The 26750-nt window shown below is 44.6% G+C and overlaps 1 protein-coding gene across 3 annotated transcripts in view; it reads left to right on the forward strand.

Moving 5' to 3' along the window:
* Window positions 1–26750, forward strand: part of Sgpp2 (sphingosine-1-phosphate phosphatase 2) — a 119562-nt gene that overhangs the window by 28798 nt on the left and 64014 nt on the right. For all 3 annotated transcript variants that reach the window (XM_087565469.1, XM_087565467.1, NM_001191811.1), the window contains 1 exon segment: window positions 23635–23793. In XM_087565469.1, coding sequence (XP_087421595.1) covers window positions 23635–23793 — 159 coding nt within the window.

Below are 26750 nucleotides of genomic sequence, written 5' to 3' on the forward strand. Positions count from 1 at the left end.
ACACATACACACACACACACCCCTAACTCAATAAAATAAAAGAATATAGTTCTTGCTACAATTCTGGTGAGAGTGTACGCTATTGCTGGAGTGCAGCTTTCAAGAGCAACACAGTTTGGGGGAGCTTTTAAGTTGTTGTGTCTTAAAAGTGTTCTGAACGCCAGTTGTATGTGCCTAGTGTGCACAGACTTGCGGCTGCAGTGCCGTGCTCTGAGCATCCACTTTTGACCTCTGCTCCAGGAGGTGATGATGTTGGCGGGTTGATGCCATCTGCAAGGAGAAGGCGAGCTGATGGCTTAACTGAAGCACACCTGTGGGCTGCAGAGCCCCCACCTCCTTTAAAATAAAAGCTCTGTATTTGTGGGCAGTTGCTGCTTGCTAATTAAAATAATCGGACACTGTCCACTTTTATCTGCTTCAATATAAAAATACTCATACACCCTCTCAAGAGCAAGGTGTGTATAAAGTATTCCAGGCTGTCTCTTGCATTGAAGAGGCACTCTACCTCTGGCATTATGGAGTATTCACTTCTGCCCTACACCCTGAGTTATTTACCAGTGAGCTGTGCCTGGCAGTAGGAGATGACGTCAGCCATGGCCTCGATAGCGTCCATTCTCTTGTTTACGGTCTATCTTCCCAAGTCTCTTGGTTATCTAAATCCCTGAAGCTCTTTCACAGTGGTCTATGCATTTGTGAAAACATCTCCACAAGACCCGTCTTCCTCTTACTGTCTCTTTCCAGCCTCATTTTTTTTTGTTTGTTTTCGCCATTTTATTTATTTATTTATTTATTTTATTAACTTGAGTATTTCTTATATACATTTCGAGTGTTATTCCCTTTCCCGGTTTCCGGGCAAACATCCCCCTCCCCCCTCCCCTTCCTTATGGGTGTTCCTCTCCCCACCCTCCCCCCATTGCCGCCCTCCCCCCAACAGTCTAGTTCACTGGGGGTTCAGTCTTAGCAGGACCCAGGGCTTCTCCTTCCACTGGTGCTCTTACTAGGATATTCATTGCTACCTATGGGGTCAGAGTCCAGGGTCAGTCCATGTATAGTCTTTAGGTAGTGGCTTAGTCCCTGGAAGCTCTGGTTGCTTGGCATTGTTGTACATATGGGGTCTCGAGCCCCTTCAAACTCTTCCAGTTCTTTCTCTGATTCCTTCAACGGGGGTCCTGTTCTCAGTTCAGTGATTTGCTGCTGGCATTCGCCTCTGTGTTTGCTGTATTCTGGCTGTGTCTCTCAGGAGCGATCTACATCCGGCTCCTGTCGGTCTGCACTTCTTTGCTTCATCCATCTTGTCTAATTGGGTGGCTGTATATGTATGGGCCACATGTGGGGCAGGCTCTGAATGGGTGTTCCTTCAGTCTCTGTTTTAATCTTTGCCTCTCTATTCCCTGCCAAGGGTATTCTTGTTCCCCTTTTAAAGAAGGAGTGAAGCATTCACATTTTGATCATCCGTCTTGAGTTTCATTTGTTCTAGGCATCTAGGGTAATTCAAGCATTTGGGCTAATAGCCACTTATCAATGAGTGCATACCATGTATGTCTTTCTGTGATTGGGTTAGCTCACTCAGGATGATATTTTCCAGTTCCAACCATTTGCCTACGAATTTCATAAAGTCGTTGTTTTTGATAGCTGAGTAATATTCCATTGTGTAGATGTACCACATTTTCTGTATCCATTCCTCTGTTGAAGGGCATCTGGGTTCTTTCCAGCTTCTGGCTATTATAAATAAGGCTGCGATGAACATAGTAGAGCACGTGTCTTTTTTATATGTTGGGGCATCTTTTGGGTATATGCCCAAGAGAGCTATAGCTGGATCCTCAGGCAGTTCAATGTCCAATTTTCTGAGGAACCTCCAGACTGATTTCCAGAATGGTTGTACCAGTCTGCAACCCCACCAACAATGGAGGAGTGTTCCTCTTTCTCTGCATCCTCGCCAGCATCTGCTGTCACCTGAGTTTTTGATCTTAGCCATTCTCACTGGTGTGAGGTGAAATCTCAGGGTTGTTTTGATTTGCATTTCCCTTATGACTAAAGATGTTGAACATTTCTTTAGGTGTTTCTCAGCCATTCGGCATTCCTCAGCTGTGAATTCTTTGTTTAGCTCTGAACCCCATTTTTAATAGGGTTATTTGTCTCCCTGTGGTCTAACTTCTTGAGTTCTTTGTATATTTTGGATATAAGGCCTCTATCTGTTGTAGGATTGGTAAAGATCTTTTCCCAATCTGTAGATTGCCGTTTTGTCCTAACCACAGTGCCCTTTGCCTTACAGAAGCTTTGCAGTTTTGCATTTGTCGATTCTTGATCTTAGAGCATAAGCCATTGGTGTTTTGTTCAGGAAATTTTTTTCCAGTGCCCATGTGTTCCAGATGCTTCCCTAGTTTTTCTTCTATTAGTTTGAGTGTGTCTGGTTTGATGTGGAGGTCCTTGATCCACTTGGACTTAAGCTTTGTACAGGGTGATAAGCATGAATCGATCTGCATTCTTCTACATGTTGACCTCCAGTTGAACCAGCACCATTTGCTGAAAATGCTATCTTTTTTCCATTGGATGGTTTTGGCTCCTTTGTCAAAAATCAAGTGCCCATAGGTGTGTGGGTTCATTTCTGGGTCTTCAATTCTATTCCATTGGTCTATCTGTCTGTCTCTGTACCAATACCATGCAGTTTTTTATCACTATTGCTCTGTAATACTGCTTGAGTTCAGGGATAGTGATTCCCCCTGAAGTCCTTTTATTGTTGAGGATAGTTTTAGCTATCCTGGGTTTTTTGTTATTCCAGATGAATTTGCAAATTGTTCTGTCTAACTCTTTGAAGAATTGGATTGGTATTTTGATGGGGATTGCATTGAATCTGTAGATCGCTTTTGGTAAAATGGCCATTTTTACTATATTGATCCGGCCAATCCATGAGCATGGGAGATCTTTCCATCTTCTAAGGTCTTCTTCAATTTCTTTCTTCAGTGTCTTGAAGTTCTTATTGTACAGATCTTTTACTTGCTTGGTTAAAGTCACACCGAGGTACTTTATATTATTTGGGTCTATTATGAAGGGTGTCGTTTCCCTAATTTCTTTCTCAGCTTGTTTCTCTTTTGTGTAGAGGAAGGCTACTGATTTATTTGAGTTAATTTTATACCCAGCCACTTTGCTGAAGTTGTTTATCAGCGTTAGTAGTTCTCTGGTGGAACTTTTGGGATCACTTAAATATACTATCATATCATCTGCAAATAGTGATATTTTGACTTCTTCTTTTCCGATCTGTATCCCCTTGACCTCCTTTTGTTGTCTGATTGCTCTGGCTAGAACTTCAAGAACTATATTGAATAAGTAGGGAGAGAGTGGGCAGCCTTGTCTAGTCCCTGATTTTAGTGGGATTGCTTCAAGTTTCTCTCCATTTAGTTTAATGTTAGCTACTGGTTTGCTGTATATGGCTTTTACTATGTTTAGGTATGGGCCTTGAATTCCTATTCTTTCCAGGACTTTTATCATGAAGGGGTGTTGAATTTTGTCAAATGCTTTCTCAGCATCTAATGAAATGATCATGTGGTTTTGTTCTTTCAGTTTGTTTATATAATGGATCACGTTGATGGTTTTCCGTATATTAAACGGCCATACCACCCTCAACGTGCCCAATCTCGTCTTTCCAGCCTCATTTAGTGAGAGCTTAGTACTTTCTAAAAATACCACTCGTTTAAAATTAACTGGGGGGCGGGGGTGCATAGGTAAGAGTAAAACAGTTGCCTCCCACAGGCAAGGGGACAGCTTTCCTACCACAAAGGTAGAAAGAGTTCCTAGCCGGAGCCCATGGTAGAAGTCCAGTGGCTTACTGATGGTGCATTTGAGTAAGGAAAAAGTTATGTGAAGGGAGATGGGGCAGGGGCAGGGCTAGGCCTTCATGGCTTTGAGGCAAAAGAGACGCAGAAGAACCACAGTGTGCTTTCTACCTTCTATCTGTCCTAGAACTCAGACGCCAAATGATGTATCCTCCCCCTCCTTCCTCCTCCCTGCTTCCCTCTCGTTCCTCCTCCCACTTTAAGGTGGCTTCATGGTGGCTGAGTACCCTCAGCCACTGTGTGTATTTCCGTCACACCTTAGAAAGTGTATTTTGACCAAATGCCCAGTTTATTGTTCTCTTAATTGGAGTTCCACCCCCACCCCCTCTGTTACTTCACTTTAATTTAAAAAAATGAACAAATAAATAAAAACCAGGCTAAAGAGAGAGTGTATTCGGGGAGGGGTTACTGGAATTGGAGAGATGTAAAAGAAAAACTTTCAGAGTACGTGTGAAATGGTCCTTAGGAAGGGATCACGTTCTTCATGTGACCTCCAAAAGCCACGAGTTACTCTTTCTGTCACCAATTAACACCGTGAAAGTCACGTTGATCACTTAGTGACCACACAGGACACTCGTTTCCTAGCAACAAGGGGGCTTAGAATGATCCCGATGTACATGGGAGCCCAAACCTTGTGTGTTCCAGTCATGCAGCTGGCCCGACACTATGGGACCATATCAGAAGGCTGGTGTGCTAGGCTGCAGCCATGCCATATACACCTAAGGACCCTCCTCACATCCGAGGTTCAGAATCACTTGCTCACTTTCCTGTTGCCCACAACCTCTTAGCACCTTTCCCACACTGTGTCCAGTAAATGGAAACGAAGGACTGAGGGCGAGAAGTGTTTAAGAACCTGTTTCCATGGTCACTCCTGGTAGGGACGAAGCCACGTGGAAGCCCCTTTGAAATGGCTGCTGCTTCCTGAGGACTTGTGGAGAATCATCGCCGTCACGTGCTTCTTGGGCGGTTGACTAACCAGTGTACACACTATACACATAGGCCAGTTTGGACCTCAGTTCAGTAGTGATTAAGTCCTAGGGCAGGGATCCAGATGGTGTGTATATTCCAAAGCTTCCAGGAGAGTCTTTTATGCCCGCCCTCCAACCAGAGGTGCTGGCGGTGGGCTCACTTCTCCATTTTCTGTTCTTGAACAAATGTTTACTGAATGCAGCTATGACTGCTGTACTCAGCTCTGGGGATCCTGTGGGAATGTGTGGTTGCCTCCCAAAAGCTCACTGACTAGCTAAAACTCAGTCATGAGAATAAGGAAACACCAGTGATAGGCATGTGATGTGGGAGGTAACACGGAGTATGGAGCAAGAGCCCCAGAGGAGGTGGCCAGAGAAGGTGTCTGTGGGAGAGATGTTTCTTGAAGATGCAACTCTGAGATGAACAGGTGGCACCAGGCAGAGGACAAGCCCAGCACAGGTAGGGGGCTGGAAAGTGCTCACCACTCTAAAATCAAGGACTGACAGGAGGCAGGGAGAGCATTAATTGAGAAGGGATGGGCATAGGGGTAGAAGAGATGAGTGGAAGTCAGAGCTCAGGCCCTTAGTTGAGATTCTTCATTTGAACTTTATTCTGGGGACAATTAGGAAACACTGCAGAGCGAAGATTGTCCGTCTGTCTGTCTGATTGACTGACTGACTGATGAACTGACTGACGGACTTTCCTTCTTTCTTTAGACAAGGTTTCTCACTAGATGAGGTTAGCCAGCAGTGAGCCCAGAGATCCATCTGTCTCTGCCTCCCAGCCCTGAGGTCACAAGTATGCACAGCCACAGCCAGCTTCTAATATGGATTCCAGGGGTTGACTAATACAAGTCTTTATGCTTGTGCAGCAAATACCTTACCACCTGAGCCATCTCTCCAGTCTAATTAGCCTTTACTTAAAAGAATGAGACAGTCATATGCCATAAAATTTGGCTTTCAAAGTGAATTGGGGGGTTGGGGATTTAGCTCAGTGGTAAGCGCTTGCCTAGCAAGCGCAAGGCCCTGAGTTCGGTCCCCAGATCTGGAAAAAAAAGAAAAAAAAATGAATTGGATATTATTAACCATATCTACGTTTAGGATTTAAGAATGAACGGGCCAGGTAGGGTAACATGCCCTTATCAGCACGTAAGAGGCAGAAACAGGAAGATTACAAGTTCAAGGGAAGCCTGGGCTACATAAAGTGTCGGCTGCAAACTTGGCTAACATAACAGTCTGGGGAGGAACAGTTAAGTGTTCAGCTCTAAGCAGGACATTTATCCAGTTCCCCTCTGGGGCTTAAGGGAACATCACAGCAGAAGCGTTAGGAAGACCATCAGCCTCAGGGGAGGAGGAGTCAATGAAATGCTGTCTTCTGCATGTGGCAGCCATTGCAACAATGAGGTTCAGCAGATGAGGCTGCCCGCTATGAGCCTGTGTGGAGCTGGCTCCGTCAACAGTCAGCCACATTTGACAGAGAGGCTCATGAGGCCTTGCTGAACTGCTGGCTGCTGGTGGATTCAGAGGGTCTTCATTGTCTTCAGATGTGTACCCACCTGTGTGGCCAGCCAAGTCGCTCTACAGTTCCAAACCTATGGTCACTCAGACCGCCCTGGGTAAACTCGGGGGGTCACAAAAGAAAGCAAGAAGCCACAAGACTGGGAAAGAAACCTGCAGGGGGTGAGGGGGCAGACAGGAGTGGTAGGGAGATGAGAGACGGTTGGGGCTAAGTATCCAGAGTGCATTATGAATTAAATTATACATGTATGACAGGACAAGTAAATTTGCAAAAAATCAGAGGGTAGTGAGGCAGCAGGATGGCTCAGTGTGTAGGGGCCCTAAGTCTGACTAGCTTCAGTCGCCAGGATCCATACGGTAGAAGGAGATTAGTCCCCTGACTCCCTATATACATGCCAAATCACAAGCACATGCATGTGCGCCAAAGCGTGCATGCAAACACACATCCACACATGCATACAAACACACATGCAATAAATATAATAACTCTTTTTCTTTTTAAGAAAAAATAAATGATTTTTACTGGCAAAAAAAAAAGTGTCACCCTGAGAAATCACAGTGACACAGTGACCAAAAGTGGCTTTTGTGGAACCACAAAGCATCAATGGTCTCACAGGCAGCATACCCTGACTGTGTTGGTAGCTGACGTCCACATGTGGCAGTTGAAGCTCTGGTTACATGTGACGAGCATGACAGAGGAACTGGACTTTTTCTCACCGAGTTAAATTTAAACACTCACACATGGGTACCACATTGGATGGCACAGCTCTCAGCAACTTGCAAGCCCAGCCTTATCTGTGTTCGCTCCCCTCCCACCACCTCTACCAGGCCAGTTTCAAGAACAATTGGAATTCTGAGGCGTGCACTATACAAATTGCTACATTTAAGTTTAATCCTAGGAAGGAAACGGGCCTGTTCTCACAATGAATCCAGACGACAGAAGGCATGGGGGATTGGGATGGCATGCCCTGAGGATCCACAAGTATGGGAGTCGGCCCAACTAGCACACAGCATGAGTGACACCACTCTGCTCACAAGGGCACAGAGATGGCAAGGGCTTGACCATGGCTTCACTGCACACAAGTAAACAAGTTCAAAAGTAGACTATTCCGGGGGGACACAGAAGGAGAGCTTATTTTTCCTGCTTAAGTTGTGGGTTGCATGTGACAACAAGAACAAAATTGTCCCTTCTGGGTCCTGTCACCAAATTATTAGTTAAGAAGAATCTAAGAGCCGTAAAAGGGTCTTTCAACTCTGGCGGTTAAACCCTTCTCCTGCAGTTCTTCTTAAGCTGCAGTGATTTAAAGAAAAAAAATCTCCTGGGATCTACGTGTTTCTTTCATCTTTCTTTTCCTTTCCTTTCCTTTCCTTTCCTTTCCTTTCCTTTCCTTTCCTTTCCTTTCCTTTCCTTTCCTTTCCTTTCCTTTCCTTTCCTTCCTCTCCTCTCCTCTCCTTTCCTTTTCTTTCCCTTCCTTTGTTTCATTTCCTTTCCTTTTCCTTTTCCTTTTCCTTTTCCTTTCCCTTCCCTTCCCTTTCCTTCCTCCCTTCCCTTACTCCCTTCCCTTTCCTTCCCTTCCTCTCTTCCCTTCCCTTCCGTTCCCTTCCCTTTCCTCCCTTTCCTTGTTTCCTTTCTTCTTTCTTGCTTTCTTTCTTCCTTCCTTCCTTCCTTTCTTTCTTTCTTTCTTTCTTTCTTTCATTGTTTCCCTAAAGGATTTGCTCCTCCCATCCTTTAGAAGCCTAGAAGTAGTCCAGGCAGAGCCTTATACTTTATTAATGCTGTAAACTTTTCACTGGGGTTTCTATTGTTCTAAGCTTCCTGTTTCTTTTTAAAATACCATGTTTTCCAAACACGAGGCACACAGGATGGAAATCTGGGGCTCAAAACATCTATTAAGTGACTCATTGATGGCTGTATTATTGCCATCCTACTGTAACCTATGAGACCTAGAAAGCTAGGTTATAATTTAGAATTCTGTGAGGGAATGTTGCTGGCCTGGGAGGCAGCCAGGATCACATTCAGGCTGTCCATGATCCTAAGGGCAGCTTAGGTCTTGGGTGTAGATCAGTGCCTACTGAGGCAAAGCTGTTGTTCACCTCAGGCCTGACCTGAACTTTGTGACATGAGCAAGTGTGGCATATGGGCTTGGGCATTTGAGCGGGGAATGCTAGGATTCCAGAGGCTTGGAGAAAGATCTAGAAGACGGGCCTTGCTCTGCAAAGAACTCCACAGAGGAACTTGCTTTGAGAGCAGGGTCAATGTGGAACTTCTAAACTACGTCCCAGGTTGTAGATCCTGGAGATAGAACCAGGACTGGCTATGCCTTTTTCTCCCAGGAGCACTGGCTGTCTTTCAGCACCTGCCAGTGGGGATGAACTCAGTTTCCTGCCGTTCACTGTAAACCCAGAGTGGGACAACACTGGTTGGAGTTGCCCTCGAAGACCCACTTGTGAAAAAAAAAAAGCAAGAAAATAGAAGGGGACTAGTTGGGAGGAGGAAGGGATCAGCCAGAGTGTAAGGGGAACAGAGAGAGCACGAAGGGGGTTGTGAGTAAGATCAAAATACATTATATAGGGGCTGGAGAGATGGCTCAGTGGTTAAGAGCACTGACTGAGTTCAATTCCCAGCAACCACATGGTGGCTCACAACCATCTGTAATGGGATCTGATGCCCTCTTCTGGTGTATCTGAAGACAGCTACAGCGTAATCACATACATAAAATAAATAAACAAATAAAATATATGTATGATGTTATGTACATATATGATATTATATACATGTATGACACTATGTACATGTAGGAAAATGTCATGAGAGCCACTGTCTCCTTTTGCCTCCATACTTTTTAAAGTCGCTCCCTGATTTTTTTTGGGGGGGGATATAAACATAAATGTCTAGGTGAGGCATCAAGACTGACCAAAATTAAAATTCCACTAGAGTCTAGCTTGGACCAATGAGTTGTTTTGAAATTATTTACAGGATGATGGATAAGGGGTTTGCTACAGGGCTGTGGGCAACTTATGGGTGGCCACACTGTTAAAGGGTTCTAGTCCTTGCAATTATGAACTACTTATAAATCTTTAGAAGAGACACTCCTCTTATATGTCATCTTGTGACCTACAGGTCAGATGCCAGCTTTGGGCATCATTCCTAAGCCGCTGTCTACCTTGTTTTTTTGCCAGGATCTCCCAATGGCCTGATGTTCTCCAATTAGGCTATGTTGGCTGGCCATTACCTCTCCAAGTCTGAGATTATGAGTACATGTCCCAAAGCCTGGCTTTTAAAACATGGTTTCTGAGAATCAGTTTTGAATGCAAAGAGAGAGTCATTTCTGACTGACAGGATCGAAGTTACTCTGATGACCAACAGCAAAAGCCGTACCCAGGAGACAGTTGCACAGCCCATTCCTAGGACTGGGGGTGTAACCCATGGAGAACTTTCCTAGTGGAGACCCAGAGCCCCAGAACTTCAAAAACTGAAAATAAAAGGAAAACAAAAAGTCAAACAACATCCGTAGGCAGTTCCTGTTCACAGCTGTAACAGGACTTCAGTGTGTTCTGGATTGTAATGGATTCTCAGTGGAGACAGCTCATACTGTTCTGCTCACACATTAGCCCTTTCACACTTTAATGCACGATAGAAGCACAAGAGACCCTCTTCACAATTCCCCGGAGACTCTGGATCCAAAATGGGGCTAGGATTCTGAATTTGTGACATCCAAACTACTGTCTGGAAGCCACACTTCCATGGACAAGGACTTCAATGTTCCTGAAGTCATCCTTTTAACTAGAGGTGTTCTCATGCACAGCAGTCTGTCAAGATGGCAGGTTCTCTCTGATGGGGGTGCTGAGTGGGGGCTTCATGTACTTGGACCTCCATCAGCCATCCTCTTTATGTTTTGCTTTGTTTCTGAGAAGGGTCTCACTAGCTAGCCCTGGCCGACCTGGAACTGACCCTATGCAGTCCAGACTGTCCTCCTGCCCCTGCCTCCTGGGTGCTGGGATTAAAGACGTGCACCCCCACCCCTGACTCCATCAGCCATTCTGACATGAGGTTACAAGACTTCAAATGTTCTTTTCCTCCCATCCAAGTCTTTGACCTTGGAACAGCCATCCCAATTTACCGTTTTCCTTGGATGTACAGAGACAACAGAGACAAGCCATCATGGTCTAGCTTCCTCCCCTACTGAGAGAGAAGTCATAGTTCTTGGGCCATTTCTGACACGTCAGGGTCATCAGCTCAGGTCAGCCAGAACCTTCTGGAAAGCATCTTCCTGTGGAAAGAAATGAGAACCACATTCAGCCCACTTGGTCATCCCTGAGGTCTGTTTCTGTAGGTGTAGGAACTGCAGTCTGTGTCTACTGAGCAGGAATCCCAGCGGTCCTGTACGGGTGGTGCTGGATCCTGGTTGAAGCCCAGAGCCTGCGGGTGAATTCAGGGTGGGTCGACGCTCAGCCTGTGGCATTCAGTCGCCATCCGTGAATGAAAAACTCACTTTCTCTGGGTTTCATCAAATTGTTTTGGTTCCTGTGGTTTCTTACTAAATAACTATCATCAAATCCCACATGGCGAAGCCAGGGCCTGACACAGACACAAGCATTACTCATCTTCTGGATGGACCTCGAGGCTCACTGAACTCTCGGTTTTAATTTCAGATAGAGAATGGGAGCATGCCGAGGTCACTACAGGCAGAGCATTCTTCCTCCTTCCGCTCTGTCATAATCTGAATTACCCTTTCAGGATAATTTCCTTGCCTCTTTCTCTTCCACCCTGATTTTTCCTCTCTCCCCTTCAGTTTGTTTGCTTCCTTTGCTGTATTTCCCACCAAGAGCAGATTGCCTCCGGAAACCCTTTCTCTTTTACCATCAACAGAAATAACGCAAGCACTCCTACCATTGATTGAGCGTGTACCGTGTGTCCGGCTCACCACACTGTGTCTGGCACTTGTGTTCATTTGGTCTTCCCGATGCCTTGATAAGGAAGCTGCTTGTGCAGGCTCCCAGCAGAGCATGGAAGCTCAGAGGTGACCAACAGATGCTATTGGGGCCACAGTGTAAGAACACCCAGGTTCTCTGAGGTTCTCTTCTCCTTTTAACTCAGCCAAACGTTGCCTCAAGTTGAGTAGGCTTATGGACTTCCAACCCATGGAGGGCTTGGCCTTGCCTGCTGTAAGATAGGTACAGAATGCTTCTTCTAGCTTGTCTTGTGTTATGGCCCAGGCCTATTCTCAAGGCAGTCTTCATTTCCTCAGCAGCACGCCTGGGCTGTGGCCCTTAGCCGACCTTAAAGGATACCCCCGAAACTTTTGCAGAGGATGAAAGAGTCAGGCACAGTGGCACAGCACTACACGTTGTAAGAGCAAGGAGGCAGAAAGCATGGAGGAGAGACTTTAAGGCTTTAAGACTTTAAGATTCAAGCAGGGCACACTGTCAGTGTGGATGTGTGTGTGAGTGTGTGTGTGTGTGTGTATGTGTGTGTGTGTGTGTGTGTGTGTGTGTGTGAGAGAGAGAGAGAGAGAGAGAGAGAGAGAGAGAGAGAGAGAATAGAAAACGTGATGCGTCCATGTGCTCTAGCACAGGGGCAAGGAACTCTAGTAGAAAGTGTCTTCAGTGAAAGAGAGACATGCCCGTGTAACCACTAGTGCCCAGGGGACTTGGGTGCCCTCTCAGACTTTGCCTCCTCCAACAGAAGGGTGTAGAGGAAAGTGCAATACAGCAAAAATGGAGTCAACACCAGGATGTAGAATACGTTTCAGTACTTCAGAGGCTGAGGCAAGCAGATCTCTGAGTTCAAGGCCAGGCTGGTCTATAGAGTGAGTCCCAGGTTAGCCAGGGCTACTCGGAGAAGCCTTTTCTTGAAACAAAACAAAACAAAAGTCCTCAGACCTAGTGAAATGCCTAGGGCATATTAAGTAATACTACAACACTTAAGACGAATGCAGTCACAGTTGAGTGAAATCACCTATCACTGCTCATGGCTTTGAAGTGGGAGGGGACATCAGAAATGTTCAAAGAGTCTGGGACTGAGGAGTGGGACAATGGGTAACTTAGGTTTCAAGTAAAAGGTATTCATCAGAAGAGCAAATGGTAGTCAGATACCAGGGAAGAAAACAAAATATAAAAAGCCCAAACTTTCACCTCAAAAATAAAGTTAAAAAAACAAGTCATGGGGCACAAAGAAACCAGAGGGTGGCAACAGACTGGGTGGGGAACCCATTGTTTCCCCAGAGTGTGCTGTTTCTTTAGTGTTTCTTTTATGTGTGTACACACAATTTCAAAGCTCTTCCTGAGTTTATTTTTGTGGCTGGTGATTTTAAGTGCCATTAGACCCACCCTTCCAGTGGGAAGCCACAATTTGAAACTGTGCAGAAGGTTGAAGGGATACCTTACAAGTTTTCCACGTGGAAAAGACTTAGGAGGGGTATGGGTAAGGCCAGACCCTCTGGACAGAATGCCCTCTCCCATTTCCAGCAAGTCCTTTCTCAATCTGGTCCATCCCTGCTCCACAATGATGTCTGCTGCCTAATGACAAGTCACCTCTGGGAGGGCAGAATGGACCAAAGAGGTTCCCAAGTCCTGTCTTGTCCTTCCCATCCTGGATTCCTTTAGACTTGTAGGAAGTGGAGGGAGATTTAAGATGTGGGGGAGGGGTTCCCACAGAGCAACTACCTTTGTGCTGTGTCCTTCTCTGTGGTACCCACACTTCTCCCGTAAGAGTCTTGGATAAAGAAAAGAGGAAGCTCTGTATCCAAGAAAGAAGGAAGAAGGAGGCACTCAGGTAAAACCTTGGCTTGGCATTGAGTTCATCAGGCTTCGGGTTTGTCACTATTTATTTTAATGTTTGCTTTAAACTCCAACACGGGGAAAAGATTATTAAGGAGAAAGATCTCACACATGTCTGAATAGCTGTCTTATGCTTTGGTGACTTCTTTTAAAGCTTTAGAAAAAGCTTTTGAAGACTGAAGTGTGATGCCGAGTACCACAACACATACCTGTAATCCTATCTCAGAGCTGAGAGAGGAGAAGGGTTTGAGGCCAGGTGGGGCTTTATTGAAACTGCAAACATCTGCAGGCAAATCAAACCAAGGACGGAAAGAATGATGGAGGGAAGACAAGGAAGGAAAGAGTGATGGAGGAAAGAACAAAGGAAGAGAGGGTTGGGTAGTGCTCAGTGGTACAACTATTACCTAGCATTGCAAAGCCCTGGGTTTGGTCATTTGTACTGAAAAAATAAATTCTTTAGAGGAAATTCAGACCAGATAGGGACATAAAACAAAGTTAAAGGAGACAGTCAACCCTGCCACGTCTGTGTTCTTCATTCTGCAACACCCCCAACCCCCATGTATGTGCATGTATGTGCATGTGTGTGTGCGTGCATACATGCATGCATGCGTGTTTGTGCTTGAGCAAGTAGAGGGGGAGTGGAATTTTCCAGATTAGAACTAATGAACCCAAGTTCATACGACTCCTTCTTGAACATCACCTTGATCTTCCAAATGTCACTTTGATAAGTTAATATAAACAAATCAGAAACATCTGCAGCAACCCCCTCCCCTTCCCCCAACACACAAGAGCTTAAAGTTAAATGGAAAAAATGTTTGGCACAAGTGTTTTGGGTTTTAGCGGATCCAAAATGTTTTGAAAAATAGTCCTAAGACATTTTGGAAGTCTGAAGGACAGCTGGCTGGCTCTCCTTTTAGAAATGGCCGTGGTTATTTCTGTTCTCCCCATCCCCCATTGCTCTTCTGTTTTATGGAGGAGATGCTCTTGCAAAGGCTCAGGTCTCAGTCCTCTGAAGGTCTGTGCATTGTCATCCCCTGCAGACACTGATGTTCCTCTCTCCTTAACCCATCCCTGATTCTGTTCTTAAGCAAAACCAAAACTCTAGATTTTAGGCCAGAGGCAGGGGAAGTTTTAAAAGTCATAAGGAAGCAAGATTGTGTCCAATTGCAAAGTCCATTCCTAGACTCAGGTCCAAGGTCATGGGTAACCTAGATCATTGTGTCCTACTGTTGAGATTTTCCCAGTTGGTAACCCAGGCTCACCATTCCTGATGAGACTCAACACAGTCACTATTCCTTGAGAAGAAGACAGAAGATGCCAGCTGTTCGGAGCATGAGCTGAGATCTGAAGGATCAGTCAGGAAAAAAACCACCATTGAGTTGTATAAAGGCTATAACTACTGTTTTTAAACGCTGCACAATACCCAGACCCCTTCACCCTCCCTGGTAGTCTTGGATTTAGACAGAGAGACCTTGAGAGAAGCCAACAAAGCAGAGGAAACGATTAGTGTGCGATTTCCTTCCCAGCTCTTGTTTGAAGAAGTCATCCTTCCATTTAAGACAGCAGGTAGGTAGATGGCCCAACCTATAATCTGAGCTGGACCCATAGGTGAAAGATGAGACCTTTGCAATGTAATCATCATTGTTTTCCTTATGGACTAGAAGGCCTTGATTCCCTAATGTTAAAAAAAAAGCACTTAAAAGCAGTGTTAGCATGCTAGCTGATAGATTTGTGTCAGGATAAGACATGGCTGCCTCATGGCAAAGTCGATGGGACTCCTCCATAGTGTCTGAAATCATCATTGCTAATGTTATTTTTCCCATTACATTTATTTTGTACTTATTTACCCTTTGGTTCTTGAGCTGGAGATCAGGTTCACCCTAAGCATGTTATGCTACCACTAAGCTGCACCTCTATGAAATTTAAGAAATAAGAGGAAAATATAAAAGTGGAGCAACCCATTGTAGATGAAGTCATAACTCTCTTAGCCTCTTGAAAAATGTTCCAGTAACCAGGGTGTGTTTGCATACACCTATAAACAAAGCATTTAAGAGTACAAGGAGTTTAAGGCTAGCCTGGGCTACATGGTGAATTCCAGGATAGCCTGGACCTCTCTCTGGAAACAACTACAACAAATGCTCAATCCACATGTTATTGTTCCTCAGGTGTCAGCGTCAAATCTTGACTAGACATAGCATCTGCATCTTACTTCTTCCCTGCCATTCATACCCCTTACCTAGTACACAGAGCTATTTTCTGTTTAGGGGCACTTTGACTAAACATCTGTCTCTGGCCTGCAGTCTCCAGCAGAACCAGTGCCTGCCCTCCAACCAGAGTTCAGGTCTCAGGCTTGAAGACAATCCCTTGACACACGAGTGTCAGTCATCCTACAAGCACACCACTGTCTGTGATGTTACACTAGAACTTAACTGCTAAATGAGACAGTGTTGCTTTCTGCCTACCTCCCATCACTAAAGTGGTTGCAGTAAGTAGTAGATGGTCTCTAGACATGGGTCGACTTGTAATGGCTTGCCCTTTTCCCTATTTTAGTCTATGTTGGACACTATTAGTTTGTACCTGCCATATTTACATGCTAAGTTGGTACCTTATGACAGCTGGGAGAGAAGGTCTTTCATTATTATTCCTCACTATGTCACGTAAGAACACATCATGGAACCCCGTTCTAGTGAGGATTTTGATTTCTTTAAAAACCCAGTTATGTTGTATGAATATGCTTTTCTTTTTAATACCAGATATGGATATGTGACTACTTCAGATTGTCCACAACTGCTATGATTTGTCTCATGCTCTAAGAGGGGCGTGATATTACCAGCTGCAGATAGTTTACATTTGGAATTCTGTATTCTTGAGACTGTGTTTAAGTGGGAGAGCTCTGAGAGGGCACTGGGTGGCTGCCGCTCCTTCTGCTGCTGCCCCCACTGATACTGGTCCCTGCTTCTGTCAGTCCCTGCTGCTGTTGGTTCCTGTTGTTTTGCTTTTTTTTTTTTCCCCTCTGAGTTGCTGGTTTGCTGTTTGCTGGGTTTCTGGATTGCAAGTTGGATGTATCCTGATAACAAGATTGGCCTCTAGGAACTCATTGTCCCTAATCAGCAGGAAGTAGTCTAAAGAGGTCTACGTCCTCTTACCCTCTAACCTTCTTTCTTGCCTACCTAGTGTGGGGTTGGAAGGGATTGGGGTGGAGAAAGTTGGTAGCTATAAGAACCTAATAAAGTAGCCAAAGAATATGGATAAACCCAGCCTCTCAGGAAAGAGGTAGCAGGGCCAAGACTTTGTGAGGCGCCATGTTCCTCACATTTAACCTTCCCCATGCCTGTGCTTTGAGTAGAAATTCTGGTTGAAAACAGAGCATGAGTCAGCAAAAGCAACAAGAGGACTTTACCCTTTGGTCTATTGTTTTTGGGGTCACCACTCCCCACAGAAAGGCATTTTTCCAGTGACTTCCTGGTCCAGTGAGTGGTATCTGTATCTCATATGGTGACACCTGCTCCTCCCGTAACTGCAAGAGTTACCACCGTGATAATGGCCTTGGGTGATCTTGGAACAATGGAACAGCCACTAGTCAGCTTGGGTTAGAAAAGGCGAAATTTAGAATTTCCAGTGTTGATCTTAATGTTACGGTCTTCTCCGAGATTTTTATTTCACCTTGAAAATAAACAAGATTTCCTTTTTCTCAGTTAAGTATAGAAGTAAATGGTGTCATAGAGACCCTAATGACAGATGCTCCTCCCACATGGGAGCTTGGCTTTTAGGTTGGGATTAAGGTGATACAAATGTCCTTGTTAGGGCAACAAATGAGGTTTATTTTCTGTTTTATGCTGGTCTGAGAGGGCAAGGCCAGCCTTTAAACCTGTGACCCCCATCTCTTTACTAATTTGAGGTTTATTATCCATAAATTATGTAAACTTCCCCCAAATCAAGGACGGAAGCTCCAAGCCATCTTATTTTATTCTGCTAATGAGTCAGTCCTCTGGTCAGACTGCTGTTTCGCTGGAGTGTGTATTTCATGAGCTCTCCCTTTTGTGGCCTTCTCTAAGGAGGGGCTTGACTCCACTCCGTTCTTGCCCTTAGCCTATAGCAGGATTCCCCAGAGGCTTCGTTTTGCTCAACATTCTAATCTGTTGCTTTAGTTACCTCAGATTCTCACCACCACTTGTTGTGTCCTTTATGGCTGAAGATTAAATCTGAGTCTGCCTTAATCCTCACACACGTGATCCTTATTACTGAGGGTGTGACCCAGCCCCACCAGTGTGCATCATCATCCCCTGGGAGCTGCTTCTGCTCAGTCCTTCCCCAGATCAATTTGCATCTTAACAGTTGGTGATTTGACTGTCCATTAGAATTGAGAAGCACTTTGCAGAAAATTCTACTGCTTTCACTACAACCACACCACCCTCTAACCATCACAACTATCACCACCATCATCATCGCTGTCGTCATCGTCATCCTCATCATCGTTGTCATCATCATGGCAACACTTAGCTTCTAGCTTTCACTGAGAAATTGTCTCCTGTTGACCCATTGCCATAGGCGCCATTGGTGTGTTCTGTAAAAGGCCTTAAGGTATTTTAAAGTCATTTAAAATTGTTTCTAGGGAGTTCCACTGAGAATAAACTCCTTGTACTGTCCTCTGATGAGATGTTCTGGTTGTCCTATTGGTGTCTTGAACTTGACCTTTAGAAGAAGAAAAGAGAATACACAGATAACATGGCCTTGTTGCAAGGTTCTTAGAGTTCATCCGATGCCTTGGAGACCTCAAAGTTGGATTAGAATATCTACAGCTCATGTGTACTTTGGGCCAAAGATTAATAACAGGAAGGCGATATCTGGGCCAAGAAGAATCTAAGCTCAGTGTTTTGCCAACTGATTGCCAAACAGTCCTGACAGATGCTGTTGAGGACTTAGAATGAGTAAGAGAAATGTGGCCCAAGACAGGTTCCCCAGGCCCTTCCGCACTTTCAACCTATTTAGAACAGACACTCAGTTTTACTGTGTAACAGCTGTGCGACAACATCCTATTTAATGCATTGTTCCCTCCTCCAATCTCCAATCATTTTTAACCATACATTAAAAAGCAACTAGGGGCAGGTGTGGTGGTACTCAACTCAGGTCAAGTGAGGCAGGAGGGGTACCAGTTTGAAATCAGCAATACTTGGTCTGAGAGTGAGAGTGAGGGACACATCTCAGATGTAGATGCTTTAAAAATAAAATGGCTGAGCCTTCTACGCTGTCCTTTACATCCTTCCCAATCAAGGTCAGCACAGGTTGGAGAAGCAAACGGACTTCCCCAAGGTCACACTTTGCTTTGACTAAAAGCCATTTCTTATGTTCCTCCTCTGAAAGTCTGGGCTGGCTGCCAGGTCTGCTAGGCATTTGCCTCTCTGCTGTCTGGATCAGCCCTTTTTAAAATTCGGCCACGCTGACCTGGGTGGCTATTCTTAGCACTTAGGACTCCTGTGTTTGTGATTAGAAAACAGGCGCTGCTCAGATATTCTGAACAGAGCTAAGTCAAGAAGCCGTCCATACTGGGCACTGGCTGTTTCCTTAGGTAGCCAGCCGGGTTCCTGTCACTTTCTTATTATTCAAGCACTAACAGCAGCCCTGCAGAAGATGGATGGCCTGAAAACAGCAGCGGCTTCTCTCCAGAGACAAGATAGGAACTCTGATATAGGAGAATGCCCATTTGGAGAATTTGGAGCCAAATAGGGAAGGTGTGATAAGAAAACTGAGATCACAGGAAAACAAAATGCCCCAGGAAAACACAATCAATCTGTAAGATCCACTAATGAGAAAACTCGATGACGTTACACAGCCTGCAGGGTAATTTCCACTTTATTACCCTTGTTTGTCAGACATTCCGATTTGACTGTGCGGCAGATAATGCGCAACCGGAAAGCATTTGTCCCTTGTTTTAATAACAGAAAACGTCATAGCATGTATCAAACTGGAAGGGGCAAAAAGATCACAGTACAGAAGCCAATTGCCAAGGACAAAGAGAAGGCACACGCAACATTTTAAGAGCTGTTCTCGGTCATCCTGCTGCATATCCCTGTTCAGTACCATCTCATTCTTCTGTAACGTGGCATGTTTGTCTCTGTGTCTCCTAAACGAAGACCCCAGAACATGGCGCCAGCATGCGAGCCATCAGGCCCTTACATGCAGCAAGCTGGGAGCATGGAAGTAGAGATTGGGGTGAGGACTTCTTTCTCCTACTTGTTTCCCTCCTCTCATTCCCTCTCCATCTCTATTTCTAACCCTTGTTCTTGTCTCTTCAGTGGTTCCTGAGGACACCAACATATACCAGACGTTGGAATTCTGGTTCTTTTCCTAAGCTGTAGTGAAGCCCTATACACTGGGATCTCCTTCAAGAGAAACTCGTATTTCTAAAGATTGTGTATGTGTGAATGAGCATGCCGCTGTGCCACGATGTGGTCACGTGACGGTCAGAGGACAGCCTTGAATGTCTGTCTTCACCTTCCATTTTGCTTGAGATATTTCTTTGTTGTTCGCTGATGTATACCATAGATTCCCTGACCCATGAGTTTCTGAAGAGTCTCCTGTCTCTGCCTTCTATCTTGCCATAGGGGTGCTAGGACCAGCTCATCGTCTTCAGGTCTCTGTTGCTGCAATGAAACACAGTGACCAAAAGGCAAATTGGGGAGAAAAGGGTTTATTTGACTTACACAACTGTATCACTGTTCATCATCAAAGGAAGTAGGAACAGGAACTAAAACAGGATAAGAACCTTTCATTGGATATTTTTTATTTACATTTCAAATGTTATCCCCCTTCCCAGTTTCCCCTCCAGAAACCCACCATCCCATCCCCCCTCCCCTACTTCTATGAAGGTGCTCTTTCACCCACCCACCCATCCCTTCCCCCCTCCCACCTGACATTCCCCTACATTGGGGCAGGCATCAAGCCTTGACAAAACCAAGGGTCTTTCCTCCCATTGATGCCTGACAAGGCCATCCTTTGCTACATATGCTGCTGGAGCCATAGGTCCATACTATGTACTCTTGTACTCTTAGGGTAGTGGTTTAGTCCCTGGGAGTTCTGGGGTGTCTGGTTGGTTAATATTGTTGTTCTTCTTATGGGGTTGCAAACCCCTTCAGCTCCTTCAATTCTTTCTCTAACTCCTCCATTGGGGACCCCATTCTCAGTTCAATGGTTGTCTATGAGCATCCTCCTCTGTATTTATCAGGCTCTGGCAGAGCCTCTCAGGAGACAGTTATATGAGGCTCCTGTCAGCATGCACTTCTTGGCATCAGCAATATTGTCTGGGCTTGGTATCTGTATATGGGATGCATCCCCAGGTGGGGCAGCCTCTGGATGTTCTTTCCTTTCAGTCTCTGCTCCATACTTTGTAGAACCCAGAACCACCAGCCCAGGGATAGCACCACCCACAATGGGCTGGGCCCTTCCCCATTGATCACTAACTGAGAAAATGCCTTACAGCTGGATCTCATGGAGGCATTTCCTCAACTGAGGTTCCTTCCTCTCTGATGACTCGAGCTTGTGTCAAGTTAATACAAAACAAGCCAGTATACTCATGAAGCGTTCGGCTCTAAATGGGTTCTAGAGATCTCTCCATTCATGTCCTCATATTTGCACAGCAAATGCTTTACCTGCTGAACCATATCCCCAGCTCAAAAACTAGAGTCTTTTTGTAAAAAGATAAACATCTACAACTTTACTTGGGTACCTATAACCAAGGTTTTAGTGGTGAAGTTATTTATGTATCCAAAACTGTTACCTGAAAAACCTCCCTTCGGGCCTCACTGCCTTTCTTGCTTAGGGTCACTCTGTTGCCATTCTCTCTAAATTTCTTTAGAAGTAAGTTTCATTCTTGTGAGCTAGTGAGGACTACTCTCCTTTTAACATATAGGATACCACACTGGTATGAGGAACCCTACTTAGAGCAATCCTTGTGCCTCTTGACTTGAGTCTGAATTCTTGAACTAAAAATAACTAGTTCTAGTAAATCCAGACCCTCCTCTTAGTGCCAAAGGCATTAAACTGTCGCTGTGTCCCAGGGTGCTGTGGGGGAGGCTGAGACTGTGGAATAAAAAGCAGAACCTCTCAGAAAGGCAAAGGAGAGAGACGCGTACCTGGAAAAGAGCCAGTTGTATTGAGTACAGCTATATTTGTGTAGTTTCAAGGTTGTCTTCATTTTAATACCTAAAATATAAAAGTATTGTTGGCTGTTTTCAAGGGCTCTAAAATACTAGTCCTTTAAAAATCTATTTCCTACATATTATCCTCCTCAGTGCCCTTCAGCAAATGAGAGCTCCTCCCACACCTGCTCTCTGGATCATCCCCAGGTCACAGTGTAGCTACTGAGCCTTGAATACAGGCAGAGGATGAATGTCTCCAGAATAAATACACACGATATTTCCCCCTGCGTTCCCCTGGGGATTCAAAGATCTCTGACTTGGCATAAAACAAAACAAAATTGCAGACATCTAAGTCTTTAGGAAGCCTATCTGTCTGCTGCATGTCCCCTCTCTCCTCATTTTCAGTGTCTGCATTTCAGTTTTAGAATGTGTATGACTTTTGGTCGCATTAAGATTCTGCTTTATGCGTCTGGCACCATGCCTGCCACACACCTGTAATCCTAGTACATGGGAAGCCAAGGCAGATCACTGTCAGGTTTGAACTTGTGATACAGAGTTCCAGGCCAGCCAAAGTTACATACATAGTGAAACCCTGTCTCCAGAGAAGGAGGAAAGAAAGGGGAGAGAGACAGGGACAGAGAGATAAGATTTTTTTTATTCATTTAAAAAGTAAAATATTTTATTGTTAAATTGGTCACTAATATGCTATAATATAAAAGTGTTTACCATGGCATTTTACTTTCAGTTTTGTTGCTGTGACAAAATACTATGATAAAAATCAAATATGTGGCAAAAGGTTTATTTCAGCTTACAAATCTAAGTAATAGTCCAATGAAGTGAAGACAAAGCTACAAACGGAGATAGTGAATGGAAATATACTTGCTTGTGCTTGGTTCCATTTCTCTACTCCTAAACAGTTCAGGACTCTCTGCCTAGGGAATAATGCTGCCCACAGTGGACTTGTCTTCCCACATCAATTAACTTAATTAAGACAATCCCTACAGACATGCCCACAGGCCAACACAATGTAGACTAGTTCTGGTTGGCACTCCTTCCAGATAGTCTAAATTGTGTCAAGTTGACAATTAAAGTAATGGTCATATTGTATTAAGTGCAATGTCTGCTTGGTCCTGGCACCTCCTCCTCCTATTCATTCAAGGATAAGGTAAGAGCAGGGATGATAAATTTCGAGAACATTGTAACACTCCCTACATGTACTGGCTATATTTCTTTATACCATTCCTGTGGTGTGACTTTATTAGTCCTATTTTTAAAAAATGAACTTAAATGTAGAGGTAAGTCCTTTTCTACTGTCCCTAGGTTAGTTACCTATGGCTATTAAAATGACTTATTACTAACTTAGTATCTTAAGACAATGGGAATTTGTTCTCCTAAACCTCTGGTAGTTAGAAGTGTAAAATGGACCTTTATTGACTGAAATCAACTTGCCACCAAGGTCACCAAATTCCTTCTGGAGAGTCAAGAGAGGAATCTGTTTTCTTACTTTAAGCTTTCAGAGAACAGACACCTCGCACCCTTGGCTTGTGGCCCTTTCCTGCACCATCAAAGCTTGTCATACACTACCTCCTCTCTGGCTTTTGCTTCCGACATTTCAGATCCCTTCATCCTTTTTATCTTAAAGAATAGAAACAGAGAGCGTTTATTAAGAAAGGAAAAAGACTTGCCCAATGGTGAAAGTGGGCGTCTGAGTTTGGAAAACAGGTCAAAAACTTGGTGCCACCCCTTCACTGCTTCTTGTCAAGGATCCCTGTGACTACAGAGCCCAGGAAGATCCAGGAAAGCATCTCTACCCCCACCTCACTGTCTAATTGTATTTGCAAAGCCACCTCTGCTCTGTAACGGGATATAGTCACGTGTTCTAGAGACTGCAGGACAGAGTCTGTACTATACCATCCTCACTGTCTTTTCTCACTTGTGCTCAGAAGCTAAGCAGATTAGGTCTGGTTGGTACTTGGATGGGATGAGTAGGCATCTTTGAGAAAAGCACCATTTTCCCATCTGAATTCAGGAATCCATGTGGTACTGGCTCATTCTGGACCTCCTCCAGGTCTCTAGCCTTCTAGATATACAAAATAGAGGCTTGGGTTTGTTTTGTGTGTGTTGGTGTATGGAGGAGGAGGGGAGCTTCTGGTACTTCTGCCTTTGACGCCTTGTATTTAATCTTCCAAAAATAAACAAAGAAACTAAACCCCAAACAACAACAACCAGAAGACACTAATGTCTCCTACTCTTCTGTGTACAAGTGGGCTGATCCATATCCATCATTGATCCAGGCTGATCTTAATGAGACAGGAGACGGCAGCACCCTGGTAGTGAGTTTTGGGCAGGGATTTTTCCAGACACATTAAATGAACTCACGAACTCCTGGCCTTTGTCTTTCAGGCTTCTGGTGAGAAGCATGTTGTGAAGAATTATTTCTACTATTATCTGTTCCGGTTTTCAGCTGCTTTGGGTCAGGAGGTGTTCTACATCACGTTTCTCCCATTCACCCACTGGAATATCGACCCTTATTTGTCCAGAAGATTGGTCGTGATATGGGTTGTAAGTATTTTGCCGTTATTACTATTTATTGTTTGCAGAGGCATGTAAGGTCTTGGTCCCTGCCTCGGTAGTTAAGTATCTTGCACAGGTGGTCTCTCTTTTTTCAAACCACTTACAGGAGAATTTGCTGGCTAGTCTATTTCAGGTAGCGCATAGATCAGACCAACCTGTGACTGCAGGTACTTTGCTGTTCCCCATCCTCTAAGTAATCAAGACCAGAGAAGAGAGGTAAGACAATGAACAGTGAACAAAGGAGCTTTGTACAAACCCTGTGGGGATGTGGACTAAAATCTTCCAAGAGACCATTTCAGTCAAATTTGATCGCAATCTAATTGGAAGCTGTAGTCTGGTAATTCCAAGCAGTGGGAAGCGATAACTCTTCTTCCGGTCGACGAATCAAAATGTCTGAGGCAGAGTGCCTAGCTGTAGGGTAGCAGTTCTCAACCTGTGGGTTGTGACCCCTTTGGGGGTCGGGGAGGTCCAACAACCCTTTCACAGGGGTGACATGTCTGATATCCTGTGTATCAGGTATTTACATTGTGATTCCTACCAGTAGCAAAATTATAGTTATGAAGTGGCAACGAATGTAATTTGATGGCTGGGGGTCACCACATCATGACGAACTGTATAAAGTGTTGCAGCTTTAGGAAGGTTGAGACCCACTGCTGTAGGGGGTGACATAGCTGTGACAAGTTCACGTATACAGTAGTAATCCTTCCCTCACTATGATGTCTCTTAGCCTTGCTTGGGAGAAAGTCCTGGGTGTTTTGTTGCTGTTTTTGCTTTTGCTTTTGCATGGGCACGTGTGTGCATGATGTCTCGTGCTCACATGTGTGGGTACATGTGTGTGAAGACAGAGACTGTCCCCGTCAGTCACTCTACTTTTCTATATGTATGTGTGCAACATCCTGTGTGTGAACACTCAAGCATGTAGGGTATGTACATGTGTGTGTGTGTGTGAGTGTGTGAGTGTGCATGTGTACAACTATGTATATGCCTTTCACTGTAATAGTGCCTTACACATTTTTCTTGCGACAAGAGTACTTTGTATCCTGAGCTAGCCTCACTCTGTTCCTAAGGCTGACCTTGAACTTCTGATCTCCCACCACCAGTCTTGGCTTTATTCATTCAATATTGTGGATTGAGCCCAGGGCCTTGTGTCTCTGTATTAAATGAGCTTCCTTCCCAATCTGGCTCAGACATCTTTTTTTCTACTTGCCTTGACAAAGCGATATTTTATCCCAGAAGATTTAGACAAGCATTTTGTTAAGTGAGCTGAAAAAAAAAAACAAATCATTGTTTTCCTTTTCTGTTCCATGTAAGTTTTTTAAATTTCTTGGGCTCAGAAGCATCTTAGATGAAGAAACAAGAGAGTCCATGATCCTGCCCTCTGATTAGAATTCCCACAGGGAGAGAAAGTCATTCTCTGGAAGATGAGCCAACATCTGAAATGTGATTGTCTGAGCTCTTGGCTTACATTTGGATGCAGTGACTCCCTCCCCACCCCCTACCGCCCCCAAAGGTATTTCATGATATTCGTTGATGAGCTGTGAGAGTAAACAATGGATACATCTATAAGAATCAAAATTGGTGGAATATAGATATAACAAAAGGTGGGTGTCCAGGCTAGCCTTAACAGAGCATGCTGAATCACAGGTTGGTCTTGGCACATGGCCTTTACCAGGGTTAGAGATGTATCTTGGTGGTACAAGCATTTTGCCTTTTGCTTTTCAAGATATCTCATGCTGTAGCCTTGGCTGGCCTGAAACTCGATGGGTAGACCAGGTTGGCCTTGAACTCACAGAGATCTGCTTGCCTTTGCCTTCCTAGTGCCAGGATTAAAGGAGTGCACCTGACTGCTTGGTGGTACAAGTGCTTGCCTGGCATAAACAAGACCCTGGGGTTGCACCCTCGTATTAAATAAAAAAAGCATTTGCGTGCCTTTTCCAGGATGCTCCCTTTGCTTTATTTATTTACTTTACACTTGATGTGTTTATTTTTTATGTTTGCATGTGTTAGAGGTGCTACGGCATGTGTGTAGAGTTCAGAGGGCAAGCTGAAGGAGTCAGTACTCTTGCCCCATGTGGCTCCAGGGAACTCAGCACATCAGCATTTTTGCCAGGTGGCTTTACCTACTGAGTCATCTCGCTGGCTCCTTTCTCAATAGTTCAGGCACAAATGTCATCCCTCCCCACCGTCTTACCCTTTGTGACCTCTTGGCTTCTTTTAAAGCATTTGGGTTTGAGATGTCTGGCTTCTGGCACTTAATGTTTCTGGCCTGCAGCTTTCCTGTCCCTAAATAGCTTGCTCAGCAGGGACCAGCTTTTGGGAAACCTGGTCCTTGCTGTTTAGACAAGCATTTTAAAGAACCCCTAGCCAATTTTAAAGAACGCATTATCAAAAATGTATTCCCACTTATCTAACATATAAACATTATTTTAAAGTGTGTGTTATCATAGCTAAACAATTTCAGTTTTCCTCATGATATTACAAGCCCTTTGATGATTCTGGCAGTTTCTAAGCATGACCAACTTCTCCCCTAAATCATTCATGGCTTTTGAATATCTCCCTGATCAGAAGCAAGTCATGGTCCTGCTGAAGGGAGAGAAGGGTTTGCTCCCACCTCCAACACAGCTTGGAGGTTGGAACAGAGGCTTGTGGTCCTAAAAGAAGCCCCTGGCTGATGTGACTTAGGTATTGTGTCTTTGTTGCCAGTTACAGGGGTGTTCAGAATCATTCAGAGAAGTGGGGTATGCTGTGAGCTTACAGGGAATCTGGGAACCACAACCTCAGAGGGCTGAAAGTAGGGACTGGTGTGGTTGTCAGTTACAACCCAGCTCTGAGTGTTTCCTTTACCTCCAGCTGTCAGTGGGAAGGTTTCTGTCTCAACTCCAATTTTCAAGACAGTTGGATGCAGCTCATTCTAGAGTTCCTTCCCACAAATCCATCCATCTCTG

Source organism: Rattus norvegicus, chromosome 9, assembly GCF_021556685.1.
Source record: "Rattus norvegicus strain SHRSP/BbbUtx chromosome 9, alternate assembly SHRSP_T2T, whole genome shotgun sequence".
NCBI classification, from domain to species: domain Eukaryota; kingdom Metazoa; phylum Chordata; class Mammalia; order Rodentia; family Muridae; genus Rattus; species Rattus norvegicus.